The 26,845-nt window shown below is 39.3% G+C and overlaps 1 protein-coding gene across 1 annotated transcript in view; it reads left to right on the top strand.

Annotated features, from left to right (window-relative positions):
* The window catches only part of supt6h (SPT6 homolog, histone chaperone and transcription elongation factor), a 71,199-nt gene that overhangs the window by 36,212 nt on the left and 8,142 nt on the right, over positions 1-26,845 (top strand). Inside the window, exons 19-35 of the mRNA XM_048557526.2 lie at positions 19-136; positions 1,995-2,071; positions 4,926-5,061; positions 6,463-6,600; positions 6,958-7,125; positions 7,580-7,707; positions 8,845-9,052; positions 9,564-9,711; positions 9,819-9,961; positions 11,314-11,454; positions 11,540-11,735; positions 12,096-12,334; positions 12,811-12,924; positions 17,838-17,962; positions 19,033-19,145; positions 19,401-19,481; positions 20,324-20,478. Coding sequence (XP_048413483.2) covers positions 19-136; positions 1,995-2,071; positions 4,926-5,061; positions 6,463-6,600; positions 6,958-7,125; positions 7,580-7,707; positions 8,845-9,052; positions 9,564-9,711; positions 9,819-9,961; positions 11,314-11,454; positions 11,540-11,735; positions 12,096-12,334; positions 12,811-12,924; positions 17,838-17,962; positions 19,033-19,145; positions 19,401-19,481; positions 20,324-20,478 — 2,428 coding nt within the window. The remainder of the gene's footprint in view (positions 1-18; positions 137-1,994; positions 2,072-4,925; positions 5,062-6,462; positions 6,601-6,957; positions 7,126-7,579; positions 7,708-8,844; positions 9,053-9,563; positions 9,712-9,818; positions 9,962-11,313; positions 11,455-11,539; positions 11,736-12,095; positions 12,335-12,810; positions 12,925-17,837; positions 17,963-19,032; positions 19,146-19,400; positions 19,482-20,323; positions 20,479-26,845) is intronic.

Raw genomic sequence — 26,845 nt, forward strand, 5'->3', positions numbered from 1 at the left:
TGTTCCCTTTTTTACCAGGGATACACCAGCCTTCTGCTCTCTTGTTAATGGAGAGGGTGAAGTGACAGATTTCCTTCGTCTGCCTTATTTTTTGAAGCGAAGGAATGCATGGCGAGAGGAAGAAAGAGAGAAAAAGGTTAGAAGTTCACTTTTGGAATATTTCCGTCTCTGTTCTTGCATGTTGATACAAACTGGAAAAGTAGAATGCTATTATTGGAGCAGTGTTGATTATAATATTTATGCATGATTTATAGAAAGGAATTATATCCAGATTTATTGATGATACCAAGTTGGGAACATAAGTGCAGTGTGTCTTGGTGTTATGTCTGTGGCTTCCAAGCCTCGTTCTCGTGCAAGATCAAGTTCCAGTTTGCAGAAGGGCTGACCTTTTACTTGTAGGTTGTCTCTTTTGAAGACTGTGGAATACTGACAAAATTATAACATTTAAAAGGTATCTGGATGAGTACATGAATAGGAAGGGTTTAGAGGGATATGGGCCAAATGCTGGCAAATGGGACTCGATTAATTCAGGGTATCTGGTCAGCATGGATGAGTTGGACCGAAGAGTCTATTTCATGCTGTACAGCCCTATGACATTGTTAGCAAGTGATGAATGAAAATGCATATATGCTTAGAGGATTTTGGGAGGTTTGATCAGCGGACCGAAAACTGGCAGATTCAACTTCATACTTTGAATCAAAGGTACTGTGATTGGGCTCAGGCAAGGTTGACATGAAATACATGCTGAAAAGTGGCATAGCGATCGTGAGTGTGTTCATGATTTGGTCACTGAAGCCATGGACATACTGAATTTGGATCTACTTGAAATGAATTTCGAGAGTGTAATACATAGATGAGCTAGCTGAACTGATGGCCTTCTGCTTTATGATGCTGCTGCTTAACAACAGTGGTGTTTAGGAGGTTATAATTAATTAAACACAAACCAATTATGATCTTGCTCAATGAAATGCTTGTGCACCTTTCCTGTAAAACAACAAGAACAGACTATGAATTTTATTGGTTACATTTTTTTTTCATTCATCGGATATTGGCATCACAGGCAAGGATACAGAAAACGGCGGTCTCGCTTCAATTTTTTTTAAAAGTTATTTTGTGAGATGTGGCCATCCCTAGAATGGCCAATATTTATTTCTATTCCAGTTACCTATCAAGGTGGTAGTCAACCAATGTCTTGAACTGCTGCAGTCTATCTGTGGATCCACAGCACTGTTAAGAAAGGATTTCACAATTTTGGACCAATAACAAAAATGAGCAGCAACATGCAGGTCATTCCAATTTAGGATGGTATGTGACTTAGGAAGCTTCCAGCTGGTGATGTTCCATGCGTCTGCTGTCCTTGTCCTCCTAGGTGGTAGAGTTCAAGGACTTGAAAAGTGCTGTGGGTGGATTTTTGGCAAGTTGTTGTAGTGAATTCTATAAATGTACATCGTGCTGCCGCAGTGCATTAGTATTGGGGGAATAGTTAAGGTGGTGGATCTAATTTTTTTTGCCCTAATTTTTACCTACCATTATTGCTCTGTTATTGACTATGCACACTGTGTCAAGGATTTTGTAATTTTATATTGCTAATAAAAATAATTTTCCATAAATGCAAAATGAGAATGAATAATGTTGAAAGTACAGATTTAGTAAACGGAAATAACTGGTTTTAGTTTTGACCGTGTACTACTTACCAGAACTTGAGCAGAAAAATATTTTTCTCCCCTCATTGATAAAGGATACATATTTGAAATATTATCATACACTTCTCTTTTTACAGATAGACCTTTTGCCTTTCTAGCATTTTTTGTTTTTACTTTACATTTTGCCTTTTGCTTTTAGAATTTGGCATTCACCAGTATATGCAGTTCAACTTTTAACATTTTGCTTTCGTTCTTGTCAAACAGATAGCATAAATGCAAGTAAAGGCTAGTAGACATAAAGGAAAGTAAATTAAATTGCAGCAACTCAATTCGATATCTTGCTGTCTACAGGCACATGATATTGAAACTTTGAAAAAGTTTCTTCTAAATAAGAAACCCCATGTTGTGGCTGTGGGTGGAGAAAACAGGTAAGGAGCCAATGCACTTGTTTGTAATTATCAGGTTGCTAGTGTGCCATCAGGATTGTTATGTTTAAAATACGATCAAATCTACTTTAAACCATTTCTCTTTTATTCATTTTTAAAGCTGGCTCCTGCTTGCAGTGAAAGACATAGGTTCACTGACACATAACATGGCATTTAGCAAGATGGTAAAGGAAACAAAAAAAAATACAGAAGAGCAAATAGTAGTGGGAAACAAGTAGACTGCGAAATCTTTAAAGGCCAACATAAAGCCACAAAAAAAGTTATAAAGAAAGGTCAAATAGATTGAGAGTAAACTAGCTCAGAATATAAACTCAGGCAGCAAAAATTTCGATAAATTTGTAAATCGTAAAGAGTGGCGAAGGTAAACATTGGTCCTTTAGAGGACGAGAAGGCCAATTTAATAACTGGGAATGAGGAAATAGCTGACACATTAAATAGTTATTTCATGTGGGCCTTCACAGTGGAAGACACAAAGAACATGTCGAAAACCAATGGCAAGAAGGTTATATCAGGTGAGGACCTAGAAACTATCATTATCACTAAGCAGGCAGTGCTGGGCAAGCTAATGGGGCTAAAGGTAGACAAGTCGCCTGGTCCTGATGAAATGTATCCCAGGGCACTAAAAGAGGTGATGGGGGAAATAGCAAATGCACTGGTAATTATTTACCAAAATTCACTGGACTGTGGGGTGGTTCCTGCAGATTAGAAAACAGCCAATGTGACACCACTGTTTAAAAAAGGTGGTAGACGAGAAGCAGGTAACTATAGGCTAGTTAGCTCCACTTCAGTAGTGGAGAAAATGCTTGAATCTATCATTAAGGAAGAAATAGCAAGACATCTGAATATAAATTGTCGCATTGGAAACACCCAGCATGGGTTCATGAAGGGCAGGTCATGTTTAACTAATTTTGTGGAATTCTTTGAGAATAATACTTGATAAACAGTGGGGAACCTGTGGATGTGGTGTATCTAGATTTCCAGAAGGCATTTGACAAGGTGCCACACCAAAGGCTGCTACATAAGATAAAGTTAGACGGTATTACAGGTAATGTATTGGCACGGATAGCGGATTGGTTGACTAGTAGAAAGCGAAAAGTAGGGGTAAATGGGTGTTTTTCTGGTTGGCGGCCAGTGGTTAGTGGTGTGCCTCAGGGATCAGTGTTGAGACTGCAATTATTTACAATTTACATAGATGATTTGGAGTTGGGGACTAAGTGTGATGTGTCGCAATTTGCAGATGACACCTAAAGTGAGTGGTAGAGCAAAGTGTGCAGAAGACACAGTCTGCAGAGGGTTATAGATAGTCTAAGTGAGCGGGCAAAGGTCTGGCAGATGAAGTACTTTGTTGATAAGTGTGAGGTCACTCATTTGGGTCGGAATAACCGGAAAATGGACTGTTTTAAATGGTAAAAAAATTGCAGCACATTGCTGTGCAGTGGGACTTTGGTGTCCTTGTGCATGAATCGCTAAAAATAGGATTGCAGGTGCAGCAGGTAACTAAAAAGGCAAATGGAAATTTGTCTGCCATTGCTAGAAGAATGGAGTTTTAAAACAGGGAGGCTATGCTGTAGCTGTATACGGTCCTGGTGAGGCCACACATGGAGTACTCTGTGCAGTTTTGCTCTCCTTACTTGAGAAGAGACATACTACCACTGGAGGGGGTGCAGGGGCGATTCATTTGGTTGATTCCAGAGTTGAGAGGGTTGGATTATGAAGAGAGACTGAGCAGATTGGGATTATACTCATTGGAATTCAGAAGAATGAGGGGAGATCCTATAGAAACATAAGATTATGAAGGGAATAGATAAGGTGGAGGCAGGGAGGTTGTTTCCGCTAGCAGGTGAAACTAGGACTAGAGGGCATCACCTCAAAATAAAGGGAAGGAGATGCAGGACTGAGGTCAGGAGGAACTTCTTCACTCAAAGGTTTGTGAATCTGTGGAATTCCCTGCCCAGTGAAGCAGTCGAAGCTACCTCGCTGAATGTGTTTAAGGCAAGGGTAGATAAATTTTTGAACAGTAAAGGAATTAAGGGTTATGGTGAGTGGGCGGGTAAGTGGAGCAGAGTCTCAAAAAGTTAGCCATGATCTTATTAAATGGCGGGGCAGGCCTGAGGAGCCGGATGGCCTACTCCTGCTCCTAGTTCTTATGAAATGAATAAACATCAGTAATTTCGGACTAAGATACATTTGTCATCCAGTTATTCTATGGAAATCATAGTCACAGCAAAAAAAATAGTGTCAGTTCGTGGTCTATAGGATAATGTTGTCACTTTTCAAATGCTTAAAAATCTTGTTGAGTTATTGATGAATTTAAATTTCTTAATCAGCACCTTGATAAAGTTATAAGAGACTTAGTTATTATAAAGTTAATCTTGTAATGACTATTTTAGTTAAGTGATTCTAATTGACACCTTTTGTTGAACTATAAAACGTAACTGCAGGAATGTTTACCAAGAGAAAACTTGGTTACAATATTTTGTTTCTTATATCTACTGTACATCACTGAAAATATTAGTTCTTAATTTGAGGCAGTGGTTGCAACAGTGAATATTAAGTCAAAAATGCTGAGCATGTGCTGCTGTTTCTTAGCCATGTGTTAATTGGGAAAATCAGTTGCTTTTTTGGTAAAAGACAGAACTGTGAATAGTTCTTTCTGACCGCCAGTGGTTATGTAACCAAAGGAGTATTGGGTACAGTTTGGTGATATTTCAAAAAATGGCCATTGGAATTAAATGTACAAGTGTGTTGTTTATAATAAATTGCAAGAGATAATGTTTTGAGCAGCATGTGTGTGCCATGTGTTGGATTTTTAATATGTAGACACTTTCCTTGGTAGGGATGCACTTATGGTTGTCGAGGACATAAAACGAATAGTGCACGAATTAGAACAGGAGCATCAGATGTCACCTATTGGAGTGCAGCTGGTGGACAACGAACTAGCTCTTCTGTACATGAATAGTAAAAAGTCAGAGGTAAGAATTATGTAAATGTATGAATCACAATTACACTAAATCTGTTGGGCTAGAGGGACACAGTATGATTGTTGGAATGCAAGCTTTTTATTTACCAGCTGTTTTTTAATCATTCAGTTGGTGCTGCTAGCCAACCCTGTTGAAGTCTCTCAAACAATCATAGGAAGTCATCGATTCCTTCTCTTTACCCCTTTACTCCCTTTGTTGCCAAGCATCATCAAAGAGTGCCGTATGTTCTATATCTCACCATAGTTAATATTTCAGACACCAAAAAAAGCAAAATGATTTGTCACTTGGGTGACAAGTAGCTGACACCCTTGGCCTATTGTTTACTTTCCAGTAGGCCTGAGACTATCACAAGACCTATGGTAGGTTCACTTAGCAAAATTGTTCAATCTTAAGCTCTACATGTTTAGTAGAGGAGAAAATTTTAACTCTGAATCTTCTAAATCGGAGTACTTCTGATAGGCTAATCAGTTGATATTTTCTTAGCCATACTCACTATCATTACATGCTATATTTGGTTCTGCTATTAGGCGTGTTTCTTCAACGCGAATTGACTTTAATACGATTGAAGAATTTAGACTGCAGTTTGTAGAACGCAAACTTTCCTTACCTGTATTGGCTTTAATGCAGTTCCAGCCCTATTAGTTGAAATGGTATGGCTATTGTGCAATTTTCTTATAATGCAAGATCACACAAGAACAGAACTATCATGTTATATCAGAACCAACTGTAGTTACAAAATTTGAAGGGTTCTCAGTTGAAATAAAAACAAATCTCGAGTTGCATAACTTAGTTTGAAATGTTACAACATTTAGAATAATACTAGATGTTTTAAATTTCTGTCGTGTGTGCTGCACACTACAGTGTCACGTGCTTCTGATAAGACTGTTGTGCATTTTCACTGTTAAAGTTTGTGAACTCTCAACAAATGCAGCATACTGTATTTCAAGAAAATTATGCTCATGTACAACTGTATATTTTACACAAGTATTGAAAGCATATTGTACATATTACATTTCGTACTTGGTATACAAGTATCCTTATCATCAACATATTGTAATTCATAATAAAATTGCATTAACCATGACTTCCATTTGTGGCACTTTATTGGAGCACAGTTTGTCGTCCTTGTGTTACACCTTGTTTTTTTTATTGAGCCCCTGATTTCCATTGCATTGGTATTTGTGTAAAGAAAAGACCAGATGTCTCTTTGAGAGAAAGGAATTTGCACGGTATTTGTTAGGCCTTGCTGCTGTGGGGGGTCTCAGCAACCTCCTGAGGAAATACATTGTCAGAGGGCTGAGAGATTTAAACGTGATTTAATAAGATTGAAGATAGATTAGTAATTTTAGTAAGAATAAATATGTTCTTCAACTTGGTTTTTTTGTTCACCAGAATGACTTTAGGGATTATCCACCATTGCTACGTCAGGCGGTGTCATTGGCTCGTCGGGTACAGGATCCACTTGTGGAATTTGCCCAGGTTTGCAGCTCAGATGAAGACATTGTCTGCCTCAAATTCCATCCATTGCAGGTAATCTACCTTACTGCCTTTTACCCTGTGTGTAATTGATTAGAGAGGTAGGTCTTGATTTTGTGCAATCGCGTAAAATATGTGGTGATCTTAGTGAGTATTCATACCATTTAACATGATCTAAACTGGCGGTCATGTTGGAGGATATCCGTTATACATTGTGTTCTGCCTCCTTATGCGAGTAGAAGACTGGGAAGGAGTAAATTAAATGCTGTAGATTTTATAAAGCTGAATTCTGATGTTTAATCATGGTCAAAGAAATATGTTTTGTGGATGCCACCCTTAGTTACTCTAACGTGACTTAATTGAAGACGTTTCAAATGTACTTTCTTTCTTTTTAATTTTTGTCTACCTCAGGAACAAGTAATAAAAGAAGAATTATTGAATGCACTTTACTGTGAGTTCATAAATCGAGTGAACGAAGTTGGTGTTGATGTAAACAGAGCAATAACTCATCCACATACTCAGGCATTGGTTCAGTATGTCTGTGGCCTGGGACCTCGTAAAGGATCACACCTTCAGAAGGTAAGGAGGTAAACTGGAGACTGCTGATTAAAGCCTATGTTACAATTACGAAATACATGATCACGATAATACTTGCTGCCAGCAAAAAAAAGCAGATAGTTCCATATTGTCAGGCCAGGTAGCTAAACTATTTATCTTGCGTCCAAAGTGAGCTGGATGGAGAGGAAAATGAAGTGGCTTGAAGGGAGATAAATGGAAAATATTTAAAGTAGCCCATATTCAGTGAAAACTTTATTTTTAAAGAAGAAAACTTCACTAATGACATGAGACACTTAACAATATATGCTTTGGTAGCATTTTGCATGCTCTGTTTAACAAAGGTCAGTTCACCTGTAGGTATGTATAAAGTGTACGATTGTATTGATTTTTGAATAGTGGAACTACAGTTCCGAAAGCAGCAGAATTATACTTTGTTTTCTGTATGGACCTGTACTCACATCTTTTTCTTACATAGATCCTCAAACAGAATAACACTCGCCTGGAAAACAGGACCCAGCTAGTTACGATGTGTCATATGGGCCCAAAAGTCTTCATCAATTGTGCAGGATTTATTAAAATAGATACTGCCTCATTAGGTGACAGGTTTGTACTCCTACATGAAGACTCTTTCTTTCTGAATTTTTGTGCTGTGTATATGCTGTGTTGTTTATGTGTGTAATTTGCCAACTACAGTGTGTAGTAATCAAAGATCTCCAGGAACCTAACTGCTCTTGCAGGCTACCACTGCCATAATGTTTGTCAGGATGAACTCCAAAAAAAACCTCTTCTGGATATAGGTGAGAGATAATGGGAACTACAGATGCTAGAGAATCCGAGATAACTAAGTGTGGAGCTGGATGAACACAGCCGGCCAAGCAGCATCTTAGGAACACAAAAGCTGATGTTTCGGGCCTAGACCCTTCGTCAGAAAAGGGGGAGGGGGTGAGGGTTCCGAAATAAATAGGGAGAGAGGGGGAGGCAGATCTGCTTTGTAAAGTATACTAATTCATGATTCATTTGGATTAACAATTGGGATATATAATACTTAGGGTTTCTAATGCTTGAGAAAACTTTTCCCTTGAGATTTATCCCTTGGAAATTTGAATTCTGGCATGATAGTTTGCATTGCTGAAGAAAGAAACATGATCAGGGCTTTACATCTCGCACACATCAGGCCAAATGCAAAAATGCCAAATTTCAAAGAAGCAAGAATTCATCCTATATGAGAAAAGGATGGAAATATACATACTGTGGTTGAAATTGTGGCACTGAGATTGCACCATAGAGCTGTTGGCCCCTATGTTTTTGTTTAATGTGTGGGCATGTTCCATTTCCTGGCAGAAGATAGATCCTTGCATTTGAAGATATGGAGCTTCTAGCAACCATATGAAAGATACACAGCAAGCCTGACTGAACATAAATTGGTTTGTTTAATTATTAACACACTGGGATTATTTAGCAAGTTCTGACTTATTGTGTAATCACATCTAACTTCAGACGTCATATTTTGTTTTGTGCAAACACAGGCTGGTTAAGTATAGTCTGTACTCTGCCTGTTTTGAAATTGTAGGAGCATACAGTTGGATATTATCTGCTAGTCATTGGGACATTCAGTCTACATGCCTGACATCATTCCTGATCTGAAGTTCATATGCTTTATTTCTGACTTGTGTAGTAGGCATTTCTTATTTGTATTGCCTTGTATTGTTTACCTGTATTTGCCTTGTGTAAAATCTGCAGTACTGATTCCTACATTGAGGTCCTCGATGGCTCAAGAGTTCACCCTGAAACTTATGAATGGGCCAGAAAGATGGCTGTGGATGCACTCGAATATGATGAGTCTGCAGAGGATGCCAACCCAGCAGGAGCACTGGAAGAAATTTTGGAAAATCCTGAGCGACTAAAAGATCTTGACCTTGATGCATTTGCTGAAGAACTGGAGAGGCAGGTTGGTATTTTCATAAATGAGTTTTCAATGTGTTTAATTCAGAATTATTTGACAGATATAATGCTAAACAGAGCGTTTTCGACTTTGCAGTTTCACTGTTCTGTGGCCAGTATACTGTGAAGCATGCTATGTTTCAATATTTACCAGCTATTTGTGTGTTATTTATGTTTTACTACTTGTAAAATGTTAGCTCCCTTTATCTCCCCAAAAAATCAATTACTTTGAGATTTTTTAATGGTAATCTACTGTTTGTTTATTTAAATGCTATTTAACATCTAAGATTTGAATTGTAATATCTGTGCCTCTGAATATGGTAGAAATATAAAAATAATGCATTTTAAAAGTGTGCTGTAATTCTATACAATAGCTCAAGAACATAGTTAGTGATTTCCCCAAATGTTTAAAAGTTCAGAAATTTTGTTTCCTGTGAAATGTTTGTACGCTTTTCTTCCTGCAGCTACTAATTAAGTAACAGAACAAATACATTGCACTTAAATTTATCATTTAACAGGGCTATGGTAACAAAGGTATCACACTGTATGATATTCGAGCTGAGCTGAGCTGCAGGTACAAGGATTTACGAGTTCCATGTCGTGCAGCAAACTCGGAAGAAATTTTCAATATGTTGACAAAAGAAACTCCAGAAACATTTTATATTGGTAAGCATTTTCTTTTTCTGGTCCCTAAATAATTAGAAAAGAATTTTTAAACCTTTTTTACTTTCAAGTTTGCTGATATTACTATTAACACACATCCTTCTGTTTAGGTAAATTGATTACATGCATTGTAACAGGGATTGCTCACAGGAGGCCTCAGGGTGAAAGTTATGATCAAGCTATAAGGAATGATGAAACTGGACTCTGGCAGTGTCCTTTCTGCCAACAAGACAACTTTCCAGAACTTAGTGAGGTATTGTGCCATTTTAAAATTTGGATAAATAATTTTTTAAAAATCTCATTCGACAATTTTTTAGCATTTATATGTTGAATTAAGTATGAAATTTTTTAGTTTTTTTTCTAAAGTACTTAAAGCATTGTGTGAGGCATGACACTCACCTTTTGCATTTTTTTTCAATTTGTGGGACATAGGTGTTACTGATCAAGCCAGCAATTGTTACCAGTCATTAATTGACCTTGAGAAGCTGGTTTTGAGCCAACTTCTTGAACCATGAATCTGTCTGGTCCTGGTACATCCACAGTGCTGTCAGGAAGGAAATTTGAAAATTATGATCCAGTAATGAAGAAATAGAAATAAAGGTCAGGAGGGATTTTAGCTTAGAAGGGACCTGGCAAATGATGGTCCTTCTAGGTGTTAACATGTCCTGAGTTTGGAATTTGCTGTTGAAGCAGCCTTGGCAAATTGCTGCAGTGCATCCTCTGCATGGTACACTTGACTATAGCTGGAAGGAGTGAATGTTTAAGTTAGTAAATAGGTTGTTAATTGACAGAGCACCTTTGTCATGGGTAGTGGTGAGTGTCCTTAGTGTCATTGTCATTGAGCCACTCTAATACAGGAAGAGGAGACTATTTCATCACACTTCTGACTTGTGCCTTGTAGAAGGTGGATAGACTTTGGTGAGTAAAAAGGCATGTTACTCAATTCAGACTTCCCGGCCTCTGTTCTGCTCTTGTAGCTGCAAATTTTATATGGCTTATCCAGTCCAGTTTCTGGTCAGTGTTAATCCGGAATGTTGATAATGAGGAATTCAGTGACGGTAACATCAAAGGGGTATGTTTAGATTCTCTCTTGTTGGAGATGGTCATTACCCAGCACTTGTGTAGCTCAACTATTATCTGTGTGCTTATCAAGTCAATTTGTCCAGGTCTCGCTGCATATGGATATCAAGTGCTTCAGGATCTGAGGGGTTGAAAACGATACTGGTGTTGGCTAAAGACTCGTTCCAGGCACTTGAGCGCAGTAAAATAATTCCATTCAGTCCAGTCAGGATCTTGGATCTGGAATCACATTCTCAACGGTTTTAACCTTCCACTTGAACTCACCTTTTGGAGATTCACATTTTGCTTGCCTGCCTGCCTTGCACTCTCAATATTTGAAGACCAGCTATTGATGTAAATATAAAAAAAGGATATTTTTTCAATACACATTTGATGTTTTGAAAGAATGCCCATCACTGCAAAAGGCTGTGTACAGGACAAATATTACTTCTTTCTCATCACTGTTAACATTCTTTCAGCAGAAAAATTCAAACATGAATTAATTTAAATTGTTTTTAAAAGATTGTTTTTTTTAATTCCCTACAGGTTTGGAATCATTTTGACAGTGGTGCTTGTCCTGGTCAAGCTATAGGTGTGAAAACAAGGCTAGACAACAATGTTACAGGTTTCATTCCAACAAAATTCCTCAGTGACAAAAATGTGAAACACCCTGAAGAAAGGGTCAAGGTAGAGATTGTTTTCTCTTGAATTACTTTTCAGGTTGGGTGATATCTGACTGGATGTGTAATTGTTTACACCTACTTCCTTGTAGATTGGTATGACTGTGCATTGCAGAATAATGAAGATAGATATTGAAAAATTTAGCGTGGACCTCACCTGTCGAACATCTGATCTAATGGACAAGAACAATGAATGGAAATTGCCCAAAGACACGTATTATGACTTTGATTCTGAGGCAGCAGACCAAAAGGTAGATGATGACGCAAAGAAGAAACAGCAGCGCACGAGTAAGTCATTCTGCAGTTCAAAATTTGATTATTTCGATGTTGAGGTTTTCATTATATTGACCTGTTATAGATCAGTTTTAAATTGATCATTCATTTTAAATCGAGCCTTAAACCTGCAGCCAAGTCATTGTCATCTAAATGTATAAAAACGTCAGGAAAAATCCTTTGACTTGAAAGTTGTTTTTCACCTCCATTGTTTATTGAAGCATTCAACTTCAGAAAGCTTTCAAATTGTTCAAACCTTTGAAATTGCAGGTCTAAGTTGATGGTTATATGCAAAAACAGAAATATTTGCTTTTTTAAAAAAAAACAAGAATGGATGATCACATTAACACTTGTTCACTCTTTACTTTCCTATAGCATATATCAAGCGAGTAATAGTGCACCCTTCATTCCACAATATCAACTTCAAGCAGGCTGAGAAAATGATGGAAACCATGGACCAAGGAGATGTTATCATCAGACCTAGCAGCAAAGGAGCAAATCACCTCACTGTAACCTGGAAAGTGACTGATGGGATCTATCAACATATAGACGTAAGAGAAGAAGGCAAAGAGAATGCCTTTAGCTTGGGACAGTCTCTTTTGATCAACAATGAGGTAAGAGAAGAAAACACACCTAAATACTTCATTGCAAATAATAGATTTTAATTTTTTGTTAAATCTGTATCTGTGAAATTTCCGGAAATTCTGCTGGCTGCAAGTAAGCATAGCAGTGTTCTCACAGACTTCTTAGCTTTTTCTGTTTTATTTTTCTCTGCAGTGTCATGTCTTACTATTTCAAATATGTATTTGGTACTGGTGACTGTCGACTTCACATTTAGAGTAGCTCTGTAGTGTGAAATGATGGATCATTTTATCCACTTTCTACAGATTTTTTTGTAGATGTCCTTTACATTTTAGATGCACAAGCTATGCAATACATAAACATCTTTTTGATGCAAATTGACGTGTTTTGAATAGTTCTGTAAATGCCTATCATTTCTGGAAATATATATATATTTATAAATTCTCTTAAAAATGCATTGTATAGTATAAGGCTCTTACAGTTTTTAATCTACAATTTCATTATCCAGGAGTTTGAAGACCTTGATGAAATCACTGCTCGCTATGTGCAACCAATGGCATCTTTCGCTCGTGACCTGCTGTATCACAAATATTACCAGGATTGCAGTGGCGGAGACCGTAAGGTATTTACACATGTGAACCTAGCGAGTTTTGAGAAGATTTGTAGCTCAGGTTGAGGTTCTGGATGTGAGTTTGCTCGCTGAGCTGGAAGGTTAGTTTTCAGACGTTTTGTCACCATTCTAGGTAACATCATCAGTGAGCCTCCGACGAAGCACTGGTGTTATGTCCCGCTTTCTATTTATCTGTTTAGGTTTCCTTGGGTTGGTGATGTCATTTCCTGCATTGGTGATGTCATTTCCTGTTCTTTTTCTCAGAGGATGGTAGATTGATTTGGAGCCAATCTACCATCCTCTGAGAAAAATAAGAGGAAATGACATCACCAATGCAGGAAATGACATCACCAACCCAAGGAAACCTAAACAGATAAATAGAAAGCGGGACATAACACCAGTGCTTTGGAGGCTCACTGATGTTACCTAGAATGGTGACGAAATGTCTGAAAACTAATCTTTCAGCTCAGCGAGCAAACTCATGTGAACCTAGCTTGATCAACGCAGGGAACAATTTTAATGAGTTTATTAACATGGAAATGGGCAAGACTTCTAATTTTTTTGTCAGCTGTACATTAATCTTTACTCAATCAATTTTATTAAAACTCGATAAGCAGTAAATGAATTGTTCTAATACCAATCGATTGTGTTGCAGGAAAAATAATTGTTTCTGCAAATGGATGAGTGGGGAGGGGCATGGCTGTTGGATTAAATCCATGAAATTATACTCAACATGGACAGTAGTTTGCTCCCAGGGAATGCTTCTCAGACCTACAATGTTCCTGGTGATGCATATATTTTTAACCAGTTCCTCTGGGAATAACAACGTGAATTTAAAACGTGATTTTAACTTAAGATTGCTCTAAAAGGGTTAGACCCCATATGCCAAGTGTTTCAGGTCTACTAAAACGGCACAAACTAGGCAGTGAAAGATCTTTTATCGTGCTAGTAACCATTCTCACCCACTCTTTCCTTGAACTTGCTTTGGGGTTATTATCAAATTAAGCTGGCAGAGCTGAGGTTAGGCAGGTTTGACTAAATGGGAGGCAAATGAACAGGAGACTGTTTGTTTGTTTTTCTAGGTGTTCTGACAAAAGGTAAAAGTTATTTTGTCTGGGGAACTAATCCACCAGAATGTGAAAGTATTTCCTCTACTTTTTTTATAGCATGAATGTAAGTTGTACTAATTTGAACCCAGTTACACTCAACATAGGTGTTACTAGGTATGTATTACCTCAATTTGAGTAATTCAGTTTACAAATTCAGTGAAACAATACTACTGTAGTATTAACTTCATCTGACATCACAAAAAAGTGAAGAGATCTGTAAAAAAGACACACATATCCATTGCAGGGTGCAGAGGGAGGCTGCTGTTATATGCTATTATATCATAGAAGCGAATCCAGGACACTTGAGACAGATTTATAGAAAGGTGACGAAGGTACCCAGATCATTTATGGGAACAATTCATGCTGCTTATCTAAAAAAACTATTTATTTAACCTGAAATCCTAACGAGCATTGTATCCTGAGATCAAATGATGCAAAATGGGAAAAGTATTATATAAAAGCAAAGAGAAAGGGTATTCTGTACCAGTAGTAATGGGAACTGCAGATGCTGGAGAATCCAAGATAATAAAATGTGAGGCTGGATGAACACAGCAGGCCCAGCAGCATCTCAGGAGCACAAAAGCTGACGTTTCGGGCCTAGACCCTTCATCAGATAGGGGGATGGGGTGAGGGTTCTGGAATAAATAGGGAGAGAAAGAGAGGCCTCCCAGTCATCAACCATTTCCACTCCCCCTCCCATTCCTTAGATGACCTGTCCATCATGGGCCTCCTGCTGTGCCACAATGATGCCACCCGAAGGTTGCAGGAACAGCAACTCATATTCCGCTTGGGATCCCTGCAGCCCAATGGTATCAATGTGGACTTCACCAGCTTCAAAATCTCCTCTTCCCCCACCCCATCCCAAAACCAGCCCAGTTCGTCCCCTCCCCTCACTGCACCACACAACCAGCCCAGCTCTTCCCCTCCACCCACTGCATCCCAAAACCAGTCCAGCCTTTCTCTGCCTCCCTAACCTGTTCTTCCTCCCACCCATCCCTTCCTCCCACCCCAAGTCACACCTCCATCTCCTACCTACTAACCTCATCCCACCTCCTTGACCTGTCCGTCTTCCCTGGACTGACCTATCCCCTCCCTACCTCCCCACCTATACTCTCCTCCCCACCTATCTTCTTTTCTCTCCATCTTCGGTCCGCCTCCCCCTCTCTCCCTATTTATTTCAGAACCCTCACCCCATCCCCCTCCCTGATGAAGGGTCTAGGCCCGAAATGTCAGCTTTTGTGCTCCTGCGATGCTGCTGGGCCTGCTGTGTTCATCCAGCCTCACATTTTATTATCTTGGGTATGCTGTACCCCATCTTGCAAACACCATTAATTTATTGGTAGCTGAATTAATATATTAGATGAGAAGAGGACATGATTCTTGCAGTTGCTAAATAAAATTGAACAGGATCCTTGCAAAAATGCTTCAAGGGACAAGAATAGACCAATCAGCTCCTCAAGTTTATTATTTCATTCAGTTAGAAGGTGACTACCACCACTCCATTTACCTTTATTTGGTCCTTTTCGCTGACACCTGCCTAAAATAAATAGTGAAGCTCAACCTTTAAAACTTTGATTAACCAGCATCCACAACCTTTTGTTCAAAAAAGTTCCACAATTTCATAACTGTGAGTTCTGAATGGCATGATTCTAATTTTAAGGTTATTCCCCCTTGATCTGGATTTCCAACCAGGAAAGTAGTTTCTCTGATGCACCAGTATTGAAACCTTTCTAATGGTTTGAACACCTCAATTTTATCACCTATCAAATTTTCAAAACTTGAGGGAATACCTGGCAGGTTCACGCAGTCTGTCATCATAATTTAACCTTTTGCTTTGATATTCTGGTGAAGTGCTGTAGCCCTCCAAGAACTTTATTCTTTTCTGAAATGCCGTGTCCCAAACTGAATGAGCAGATCATCTGCATTGCTCTGTATGAGTTGCTTCCCTTTTATGTTTCAATCCCTTTGAGATAAAGTCCAACAGGAATGCATTTGATGCAGTTTGGATGGAACAATAAACAAGTGCACCATAAGCTAAATGATAGAATTCTAAGAGAATTCAGGAAAAGGGCGATCTTGGGCTTTCTGCATTAATGTTTTTGAAAATGTCAGGGTGAGTTGATGGGGCTTTTAAGCAGTGTTAGAAAATCAAGGAACTTGTGTTTAATAAACCATTTATTAGGCCCTGATTGAAACATTGTGTCCTAATTCATCCCCAATGGTACAACTTATTACTGGATGCTCTCAGCTATAAGTGGTCATTTTTGTTACTTCTCAGTTTTTAATTTTGAAAAAACTTTGAGCTGGCACACCCTGTCCACCATATGAATGTCGCTTGTGACATTGTGTTCCTATTCATGTTTCTATACAAATCGACAAGTACTGTGTTGAGTTAATAATATGACTACTGTCTGCACTCATGTTCTACTTGATTAGTGCCTTTGACGTTCCATGAAATTCTTTTTTTAAAAAATTCAAGGACTTGGCTTCCACTATCTTTCAAGAGGAGAGTTCCAAAGACTTACGAACCTCTGAAAGGAAAAGAAACTTGCCTAATCTTTAATTTGATATGCATCCCCTAATTTTTAAACAGTGCTTCTGAGTTCTAAATTCTCCCATTAGGGGAATCATTCTCTCCACACCTGCCCCGCCCCTGCCAAAACCCTTCAGGATTTTATGTATTTCGATCAAGTTGTGTCTCACTGTTCTAAACTCCAGCAGATACAAACCTCTCCAACCAACATTTCGTCCTTAAGACAACCCACCCATTCTGGATGTTAGTCTAATAAACCTTCTCTAAACTGTTTCCAATGCATTTACATCCTTTCTTAAATACAGTAATCAGTTCTGTGCACAGCACTCTCTATGCAGTCTCACCAGTGTCCAGTATAACTGAAGTATAGCCTCCTACTTTTACACTCAGTCCCCCTCCCCTCAATAAATAACGTTCTATTAGCTTTCCTATTTACTTGCTGTAAGTGTGTAATAAACCTACTGCATGAGGGCACCCAGATCCCTCGGCATGTCAGAGCACTATATAACCACAGGATTCTACATAGTAACTGCTGTACAGTTGTTTGTTTTAGCAGAGCATTCCTAGGTTGCACTTTGACACTTTTTTTTGTGTTGGACAGACATCTGGTCCAGTAATGAATATGGAATAAAGTCAAGCAAGTTTTATTGCATTATTTTTGTTTTAAAGGTATTTTAGCAAAACTGGTGATTAAATAGTAGAGATCTTGAATTCACCTGTTGTTCAAATGCAAATTATTCATTTGTCTCGATTTTGAAGACTCTGACTTTGGATAAATGTTGTTAGCCTTGTTAAATGTTTAGAAATGAGAGTTATTTCTTTAAGCAAATGAACTGAGCAGTGATTTAAATTGAAGTTGAATAAGGAACCAGTGGGAGTCAAGCTGCCAGTGTTTTAAATAATTGGAGCAAAACTCCTGTTTGATTAGCCATCAAGAGAATATCTCGTCTTAATATAGCAGTTATTTGATGTTCTACTGCAATTATTTAATTGATCAGAAGTGCTAGTGGCTAACAATTACCTTGCAGGTGTCATTCATGAAAATAAAAAAAAATACACTGTCAGTATTTAGTTTCTGTAATAGGTAAGAATCATGTTTATTGTCTTTGTGGTGTGGAAATCTTCATTGCATAAATCATTCTATCCTATTGAAATATAATATTAATCTGTGCCATTAAAGACCTCCCTTTGAAATAGTGTTTTTTCCCCACATTATTTTATACCTTCGTGTTTGTCATCACCAAGACTGTATTAAATATGGCATTAATTGTTTTCCTTTCTAGAAAATGGAAGAGCTGCTGTCAAAATCCAAAAGAGAAAAGCCCTCTTTCATTCCTTATTTTATTTCAGCATCAAAGGAATTACCTGGAAAATTTTTGTTAGGCTACCAACCTCGAGCTAAACCAAGGTTGGTAACCCCAAAGTATTCTTTATTTTCAATGATAAGCATTGTAATTAGCACATGTGATTCTTGTACTGAAAGGTCTCCCCTCTCCTGGGCTTATGAATGATTTTATTATGGATATAATTGTGATATTCATCTGCTGCATTGCAGAAAATGAGGAAAGCCAATAGGATCATGCCAGTGAATATACAGAGTGGCTAAAAGTATGCCTGGAAGTCTGGAACTGAGAAAGCATGTGAATTTTACCTTCATTTCATGTTGTTTCATTTCCTTTTTGACGGAAACGTCCAAAATGCAGTCATTAAGTGAAAGTAACATTGTACCTGCATTGTGATTATGACAGGTGATTAAAAATGAGCCAGTCTCAACTGATTTAAATCTTAGAATCCCTACAGTGCAGAAAGAGGCCGTTCAGTCAATCAAGTTTGCACTGATCCTCTGAAGAGCATCATGCCCAGGTATCCCCTAACTTGTCTCCATAACCCCCTATTAACCATGGCTAATCCACCTAAACTGCACATCTGTGGAAGGAAACCGGAGCACTCAGCAGAAGCCCATGCTGACATAGCGAGAGCATGCAAACGGTACACAGCTAGAATCGAACCCAGGTCCCTGGTGCTGTGAGGAAGAAGAACTCACCACTGAGGCACCATGCCGCCCAAATTTGTATGCTTTAATTTATGGTGTGATGTTTGTGGTCCATTTTTGAACTGGAGATTTATCCATAATTTTCATTTTTTTTCAAAGTTGTTATATTACAGCACAGATCAAAGATGTAAATTTAACAGCTTTCAGAAATTGACTGAATTTAAAACTGCAACTTAAATGTCTAAATGGGTATCTTTGTTCTGCATTGATAGGGTGTGAGGAATTTATTAGCATTTCTTTCTGTAAAGAATGGGAATATTGTGTGAATACAGTACATTTGTGGAGAAGAAATATTACTGAAGGGAGCCTGCAGTGGTAATAGGTTTAACACTTTTTGGAAGTGTTAGGATAATTTTTAAACAGTTTAACAAAATAATTCCATGTACAGTGTTTATGATAACACTGAAAGACATGTTGTTTTGTAGGGTGGAGTATGTTACAGTAACACCAGAAGGATACCGCTACAGAGGACAAGTTTTCCCAACTGTGAATGGACTGTTTAGATGGTTTAAGGATCACTTCCAAGATCCTGTGCCAGGTAAGAATATAGAGACCATTGAATTTAACTCATGCATAGACTCTGTGCATTTTCAAATGGCTGAAATTAAGGAGTAAGAAAAATAGATGTATTTGACCTGTAAATAGAATGGATTCAGATTTTTAAAATTTTAGATGGAATATATTTTCACCACAATGTACACATTGACACCTATGATTTTTGTGCCAACTGTGTAAACAAGATTTTTAGTTCTGAGCTAAAAATACGGAAATAAATATGATTACCTGTTTCCAGGTATTACTCCTTCAAGTACAAGCAGATCCAGCAGAACACCTGCCTCTATGGATGCAACACCAGCTAATATTAATTTGGCAGGTACATGTGTGAAATTACTTTCTTCTATTATGTTCAAACTGTCATTTTCCTTATGTTCCTGATTGTAAAATGCGTTGCTGTATTCCTGCAGTTTTTTTGTTTGAAAAAAGCTAAATAGCAAGGAAATAAGTAATTTTATCTCCCAAAGCAAATTGTCTTTTTTCCTGTTTGTGCAACCTTTACAGTTCCAAATCTGTCTTTTGGTGACCTTAACATTGTTGCTGTCACCTACTTTCACTCCTTATGTTTGCTAGTTAATATTTCAGTGAAGTTATTCAGATTCTGGAAGCAGCAAAACAAAAATAAATCTTTATTTAGTGTTGTTGTTTTCTGTAATGTAGCTTTAGAAAAACCAGTGATGCAAAATTTAAGTTCGACATTATTTCTTATACGCTTCCCATATTCTTGGCTCACAAGGCCATTGCACCAGATCTGTTTAGTAACTGATAGTCATTTCCTGGTGGACAGAATGAATTGGGAATGGATTGGATATTTTGAAGATTTATAATCTGATGACCCTGAACTTTGCTCTAACTAAGTAAGATTTAAGTTTGGAGGGGGAATGAGAACAATACTCATCATGGTGTTTGATTTATTTTGACATATAAATCTCTTTATTTTTAAAATGTAGTTCTGTGTTGTACTTTTATTCCATAATGTTGTAATGTATCTTAGCTGCTTATCCACTATTAAGGATCATGTTGCATACTAAATTTGTCTTAAATTTTGAGTGTTTTCACTGTTACTTTGTATCAAGTGTGCTAAGGAAATGGAATTTAAATGAATACATAACTGATATCCACAGAAACTAACACAAAACAATTATTTCCCTTCTCTGTTAGATCTTACACGAGCAGTTAATGCTCTCCCACAGAACATGACAACACAAATGTTCAATGCCATAGCAGCTGTTACTGGACAGGGTCAGAATCCAAACGCTACTCCAGCACAGTGGGGATCCAGCCAATATGGTTACGGAGGAAGCAGTGCCTATCATGTATGTTTCTGCCTTAAGATCTCTGTTTTCAGCTTTTTAAATGCTACAGTGTTGATAATTTCTAAGTCATTCAAGGCCTTGTTGTTGCCCTCGTGGACAAATTGCATTTGGGATTTTCTAGAGCTGTCTATTATCCAAAATACCCAGTACATAAATGGAAATCCTTTCTCTTAAAATAATCTATTATGTATTACTACTAACTATGAATAATTATCAGCAGAAGTCTCAACTGTGCAAAAGAGTAACTTCTTCCTGTCCACCTGACATGTGACAGACAAAACTATCAGTTGTATCATTGCTTCAGATAGTAATTACAATGTTGAAGATATGAAGAGGTGAGCAAACACTTCGATGAAGGTAGAGTGGTGGATGTGGTATACATGGATTTAAGTAGGGTGTTTGATAAGGTTCTCCATTGTAGGCTCACATACAAAGTAAGGAGGCATGGGATAGGGGGAAATGTGGCAGATTGGATTCAGAATTGGCTGACCCTTACAAGACAAAGGGTGGTAGTGGATGGAAAATATTCAACATGGTGCTCAGTTACGAGTGGTGTATCACAAGGATCTGTTCTCTGCCCTCTTCTATTTGTGATTTTTGTAAATGACTTAGATGTAGAAGTGGAAGGGTGGATTAGTAAGTTTGCAGATGGTATGAAGTTGGGCCGTGTTGTGGATAGTGTCAGAGGGCTGTGCTAGGTTACAAAGGAACATTGATAGGATGCAGAGCTGGGCTGAGAAGTGGCAGATGGAGTTTAACCCTGAAAAGTGTAAGGTGATTCATTTTGGAAGGACAAATTTGAAAGCAGAATACAGGGTTAACAGAAAGATTCTTGACAGTGTGGAGGAGCAGAGGGATCTTGGGGCTCATGTCTACGGTTCCTTGAGAGCTGCCACCCAGGTGGATAGAATTGTTAAGGAGGTGTATGGTGTGTTAGCTTTCATTAATAGAGGGATTGAGTTCAAGAGCCATGAAGCTATGCTCCAGCTGTACAAAAGCCTGATTCAGCCACATCTGGCGTATTGTTTTCTGAACAATGTCTAGGCCCGAAATGTCAGCTTTCCTGCTCCTCTGATGTTGCTTGGCCTGTTGTGTTCATCCAGCTGTACACCTTAATATCTCTGGAGTATTGTGTCCCGTTCTGGTTGTCTCATTACAGGAATGATGTGGAAACATTGGAAAAGGTGTAGAGGAGATTTACCAGAATGTTGCTTGGAATGGAGGGAAGGTCTTACAAGGAAAGGTGGAGAGAGCTAGGGCTTTTTTCTTTAGAATGACGAAGCATGAGACATGACTTGATAGAGGTATACAAAATAATTAGAGGTATAGATAGAGTGGGCAGCCAGAGACTTTTTCCAAGGCTGGAGGTAGCTATTATGAGGGGGCATAGTTTTAGAGTGACTGGAGGTAGATATCGGGGAGCTGTCAGAGGTAGGTTCTTTACTCAGTGATGGGGGCATGGAATGCATTGTCACAGAGGGTAGTGGAGTCGGCCTCATTAGGGATGTTTAAGCATCTATTAGATAGGCATATGGATGATAGTATAAGGTAGGGGTGGAGGTTAGATAGACCTTTAGGTTTAGGGAAACGTTTGGCACAACATGGTGGGCCGAAGGGCCTCTACCGTGCTGTACTGTTCTATTTCTCTATCTTCCCATTGCCTCTGCTTCTACTCCAGTGAAATCCCAATGAGTCGAATCCTACAGGATCCACCTACAAATTCATATTGCATGTAGATGGCCAATGTGAACTCTGTGTAACCTGATTTATTTTAGGCAGGCCTCTCATGATGTTATGGACCAGTAAGGTCACCCCTCATCATCTGTTTTGGTTTGATAGACTACAATTTTATTCTGATTAGTGAGGTTCTTGGAATGGGATCTCCATGTTGTTAACCTCATCAATTGCTTGTTAACTGGATTCACTTACCACCTCACCACTAGCTTATCTGTTTCCATTATATTAGTTGTTTGTTTATTCTGAGTGGCGGGGAGTTGAGCCATTAATTAGTCATTTAATCTTAATGAGGTCTTACTATCACAAACAAATTTTGCATTCAATTAAACAAGTCATGAAAATGTATACATCTCGCAAATATTGATTTGCGAAAGAACCTTTCCTTGATCACATTAGGCATAGAATGAGAAAAGGTTATCTGGCCCTTAATGTATGTTCTCTTGTTCCAAATGTTGTGTATTATCCATCCTGTCATACACTCTGCATCATGTCTTTAATCCCTAATGTACATTCTCTCAAAATATCTCCATGATCTCAAAGAATGCTCAAAAATATCCATCAACTCATGGGTCTGTTGCTCAACTGTGGCTTGTGGCAAATCATGGTCAATGCAAGATGATAACCATTTTAATTGGGTGGCTGCACAGAATTGTCATATTGCTATGGAACGAGTGAAATTCGGAATTTAGCATTGTTGTCATTCTTTATCGTTGGGAACAGGATAGCACCAGTTGTACCACCTCAGTAGACAGGAGTTACTATTCATATGATAGCGGACTAAAAGTACATTAATCTCTGATATTGCAGAAGGACACTGCGATCTGTGCCCCAGTATTAAAGGGAGAAGGTACCTGAAGATGGGAGAGGAGTCAGTAGCCAGTTAAAAACTTCTCTTGAGTAATATTGTGCAGATTCCTACTCAACAATTAGCCAGGTTATGGTTGGATGGGAGAGGTAGGTTGAGCTGGAATGTCAGCCAAGAAACTACAGGCAGGTCCGAACCATCTAGCTGTAATGAAGAGGACGCAGATCAGCATCAGTGTGTGAGCTCAGAACAGTGCAGACGTCTGAAGATGACTTTGTACAGCCTGGGAGGTTGTGCTCCTACCCCTGACCTTCAAAGAGTGTTTAAATAGAGCTGACCCTTCAGCACTTGCCTTCAATCATGGACAAGCCCAATCTCAGGTTCACCGTAGGTCAGCAATCACTCAGCCCTCACTGACCTATCATTGAGTTAAAGTCACATTTCAATAATGCTTAAATTTCAGCTCGCACCCGACCCATCTTTGGCAGGAACTTTGTCTTAAAATGAAAAGCGCTAAGAAAACATTATGAATGGGTTGCTCATTTGCGAACATGCAAGCACGCCCACGCGCACGCACCCCACAGACCGAAAGTGGATGGGGTTGGGGGTGGAACTCAAAATCAAAGCCCTGAGGTATACTACTCAACAGCACTACACTTTCAGTGTTGTTTATGGTGAACTGATTGGTTCGCCGTAGCTGAAATGTCTTGGTGATTCGAAGTGTAATTCTGTTTTTTAGAGCCAGGAGTCGTTAATAGTGGCATCAAACAGGTCAGTACAGGCTGTGCATTTCCAACAGCCGCAGCACACTATCATACTTTTGCCTTGTTTAAAATCTCTAAATGTGGCAAAGGCAGTTCACTTGTTTTTCAGCTGGTCACATGTAGGGAGATTTGTGCCTGTTCAGTAAGTGCCGTTCACTGAGAATTAGGGAATGATTGCAACACTCTGACCACCCAATCAAGGTTAGAATGGTTTAGATTTGATTTGATTCCAGCTCTGGAGACTTGAGTGAAAATCAAGGTTGACATTCCAATGCAGTACTGAAGGAGTGTTGCACTGTCAGAAAATCTGTTATCCTTTAGGTGAAGCATTAAGCCATGACTCTACTTGCTGTCTCAGGTGGATGTAAAAGATCCTATGGCACTATATTGCGAACAGGGAATTGTCTCCTGTGCCTAAGCCAATATTGACCCCTCAATCACCATCCTATAAACAGATTATTGGGTCATTGTTTCATAACTGTTTGAAATGGCTCGTTGTGATCAAATTGGCTGCTGTGTTTTCTGCATCACAACAATTGTACACTTGAGGTATATCATGGTGGACAGCACTTTGAGAAACAGAGTCACAGGAGATGAGCAGCGTGGAAACAGACCCTTTGGTCCAACATGACCATACTGACCAGGTATCCTAGGTAAATCTAACCCCATTTGCCAGCATTTGGCTTATATCCTTCTAACCCCTTCCTATTCATACATCCATCCGAATGTCTTATGAATGTTGTAATTGTTCCAGCCTCCACTACTACCTCTGGCAGCTCATTCCATACACACAATGCACTTTGTGTGAAAAAGTTGCCCCTTAGGTCCCTTTTAAATCTTTCCCCGCTAACCTGGAACCTATGCCCTCTAGTTTTGGACTCCCCCACCCCGGATAAAAGACCTTGTCTGTTTACCCTATCCATGCCCCTCATGATCTTATAAACCTATACACAGTTACCCCTCAGCCTTGATGCTTCAAGGAAAATAGTCCCAGCTTATTCATCCTCTCCCTGTAGTTTAAACCCTCCAACCCTGGCAACATGTTTGTAAATCTTTTCTAAACCCATTCAAGTTTCACAACATCCTTCCTATAGCAGGGTGGCCAGGATTGCGCACAGTATTCCAAAAGTGGCGTAACCAATGCCCTGTACAGCCGCAACATGACCTCTCAACTCCTATAATTGATGGACTGTGCAATAAAGACAAGCATACCAAATACTGCCTTCATTATCCTGTCTACCTGTGACTCCATTTTCAAGGAATTATGAACCTGCACTCCAAGGTCTCATTTTGTTCAGCAACACTCCCCAGGACCTTATCATTAAGTGTATAAGTCCTGCCCTGATTTGCCTTTCCAAAATGCAGCACCACACATTTATCGAAATTAAACTCAATCTGCCACTCCTTGGCCATTGGCGCACCTGATCAAGATCCAGTTGTACTCTGAGGTAACCTCCTTTGTTGTGCACTATACCTCCAATTTTGGCATCATCTGCCAACTTACTAGCCATATCTGCTATTGTTCACATCCAAATCATTTATGTAAGTGACAGTAAACAGTAGAACCAGCACCGACCCTATGGCACACCATTGGTCACAGGCCTCCAGCCTGAAAAACAACCGTCTTGCACCACCATCTGCCGTCTTCCTTTGGGCCAGTTCTGTATCCAATTGGCTAGCTCTCCCTCTATTCCATGTGATCTAACCTTGCTAACAAGTCTACCGTGAGGACCTTGTTGAAAACCTTACTGAAGTCCATATAGATCATGTCTACCACTCCATCCTCATTAATCCTCTTTACCACTTTTTCATAAAATCTCAGTCACGTTAGTGAGATATGATTTCTCGCATACAAAGTCATGTTAACTATCCCAAATCAGTCCTTGCCTTTCCTAATGCGTGTAAATCCTGGCCCCCCAGGATTCTCTTAAACAACCTGTGGCTTCCTAGTGTATAGTCCCCTGGCTTTTCCTTACCACCTTTCTTACATACTGCCATCACGTTAGGCACGCACCAGTCTTCTCACACCTCACTTGTGGCTATCAATGATAGAAACATCCCAGCAAGGGACCCTAGCTTCCCACAGTGTTCAAGGGTACACCTGATCAGGTCCTGGGGATTTATCCACCTTTGTCTCAAGATATCCAGCACCACCATCTCTGTAACATGGATGTTTTCGTAAAGTTCAGAGAGGTGCTTTTTTTTTCTGCATCCCACAAATGAACAGGTGTTGCTGGCTGCCCAGCATTTACTTGTCCCTAGTTGCCCTTGAGAAGGTGGTGATAAGCTGCTCTCTTGAAACTCTGCATTCCTCCTACTGTGGGTTGACCCATAATGTTCAGAGGGCATTCCAGGATTTTGACCCTGTGACAGTGAAGGAACGGCAATATATTTCTAAGTCAGGATGCTGAATGACTTGGAGGTGAACTTAGATGGGAACACCACCAACTCCATCTGATGCCCATGTCCTTCTAGGTGGAAGTGGTCGTGGGTTTAAAAGATGCTGTCTGAGGATCTTTGAATTTTCACAGTGCATCTTGCAGATAGTACAGTCTGCTGCTCCTGACTGTCAGTGGTGGAGGGAGTGCATGCTTGTGGATGTCGTGCTAATCAGCAGGCTGAATGGTATCAAGCTTCTTGAGTGTTGTTAGGGCTGCACTCATCCAGGCAAGTGGGGAGTATTCCATCACACTCCTGACTTGTGCCTTGTAGATGATGAACAGGCTTTCGGGAGTCAGGCGGTGTGTTACTCGTCAGTGTTCCTAGCTTCTGGCCTGCTCTTGTAGCCACTGTGTTTATGTGGTGAGTCGAGTTGAGTCTCTGATTAATGGTAACACCCAGGATATTGATAGTATTGGGGACTCCATGATGGTAACAGCATTGAATGTCCATTGATGCCCGTGGATTCCAGTTTTGCTAGGGCTCCTTGGTACCACACTCGGTCGAATGCAGCCTTGATATCCAGGGCTGTCACACTCACCTTACCTCTGGAATTCAGCTCTTTTGGCCCTGTTTGAACCAAGGCTGTAATGAGATCGGGAGCTGATTTGGCCCTGGCAGA

This window comes from Stegostoma tigrinum, chromosome 27, assembly GCF_030684315.1.
Source record: "Stegostoma tigrinum isolate sSteTig4 chromosome 27, sSteTig4.hap1, whole genome shotgun sequence".
NCBI classification, from domain to species: Eukaryota; Metazoa; Chordata; class Chondrichthyes; order Orectolobiformes; family Stegostomatidae; genus Stegostoma; species Stegostoma tigrinum.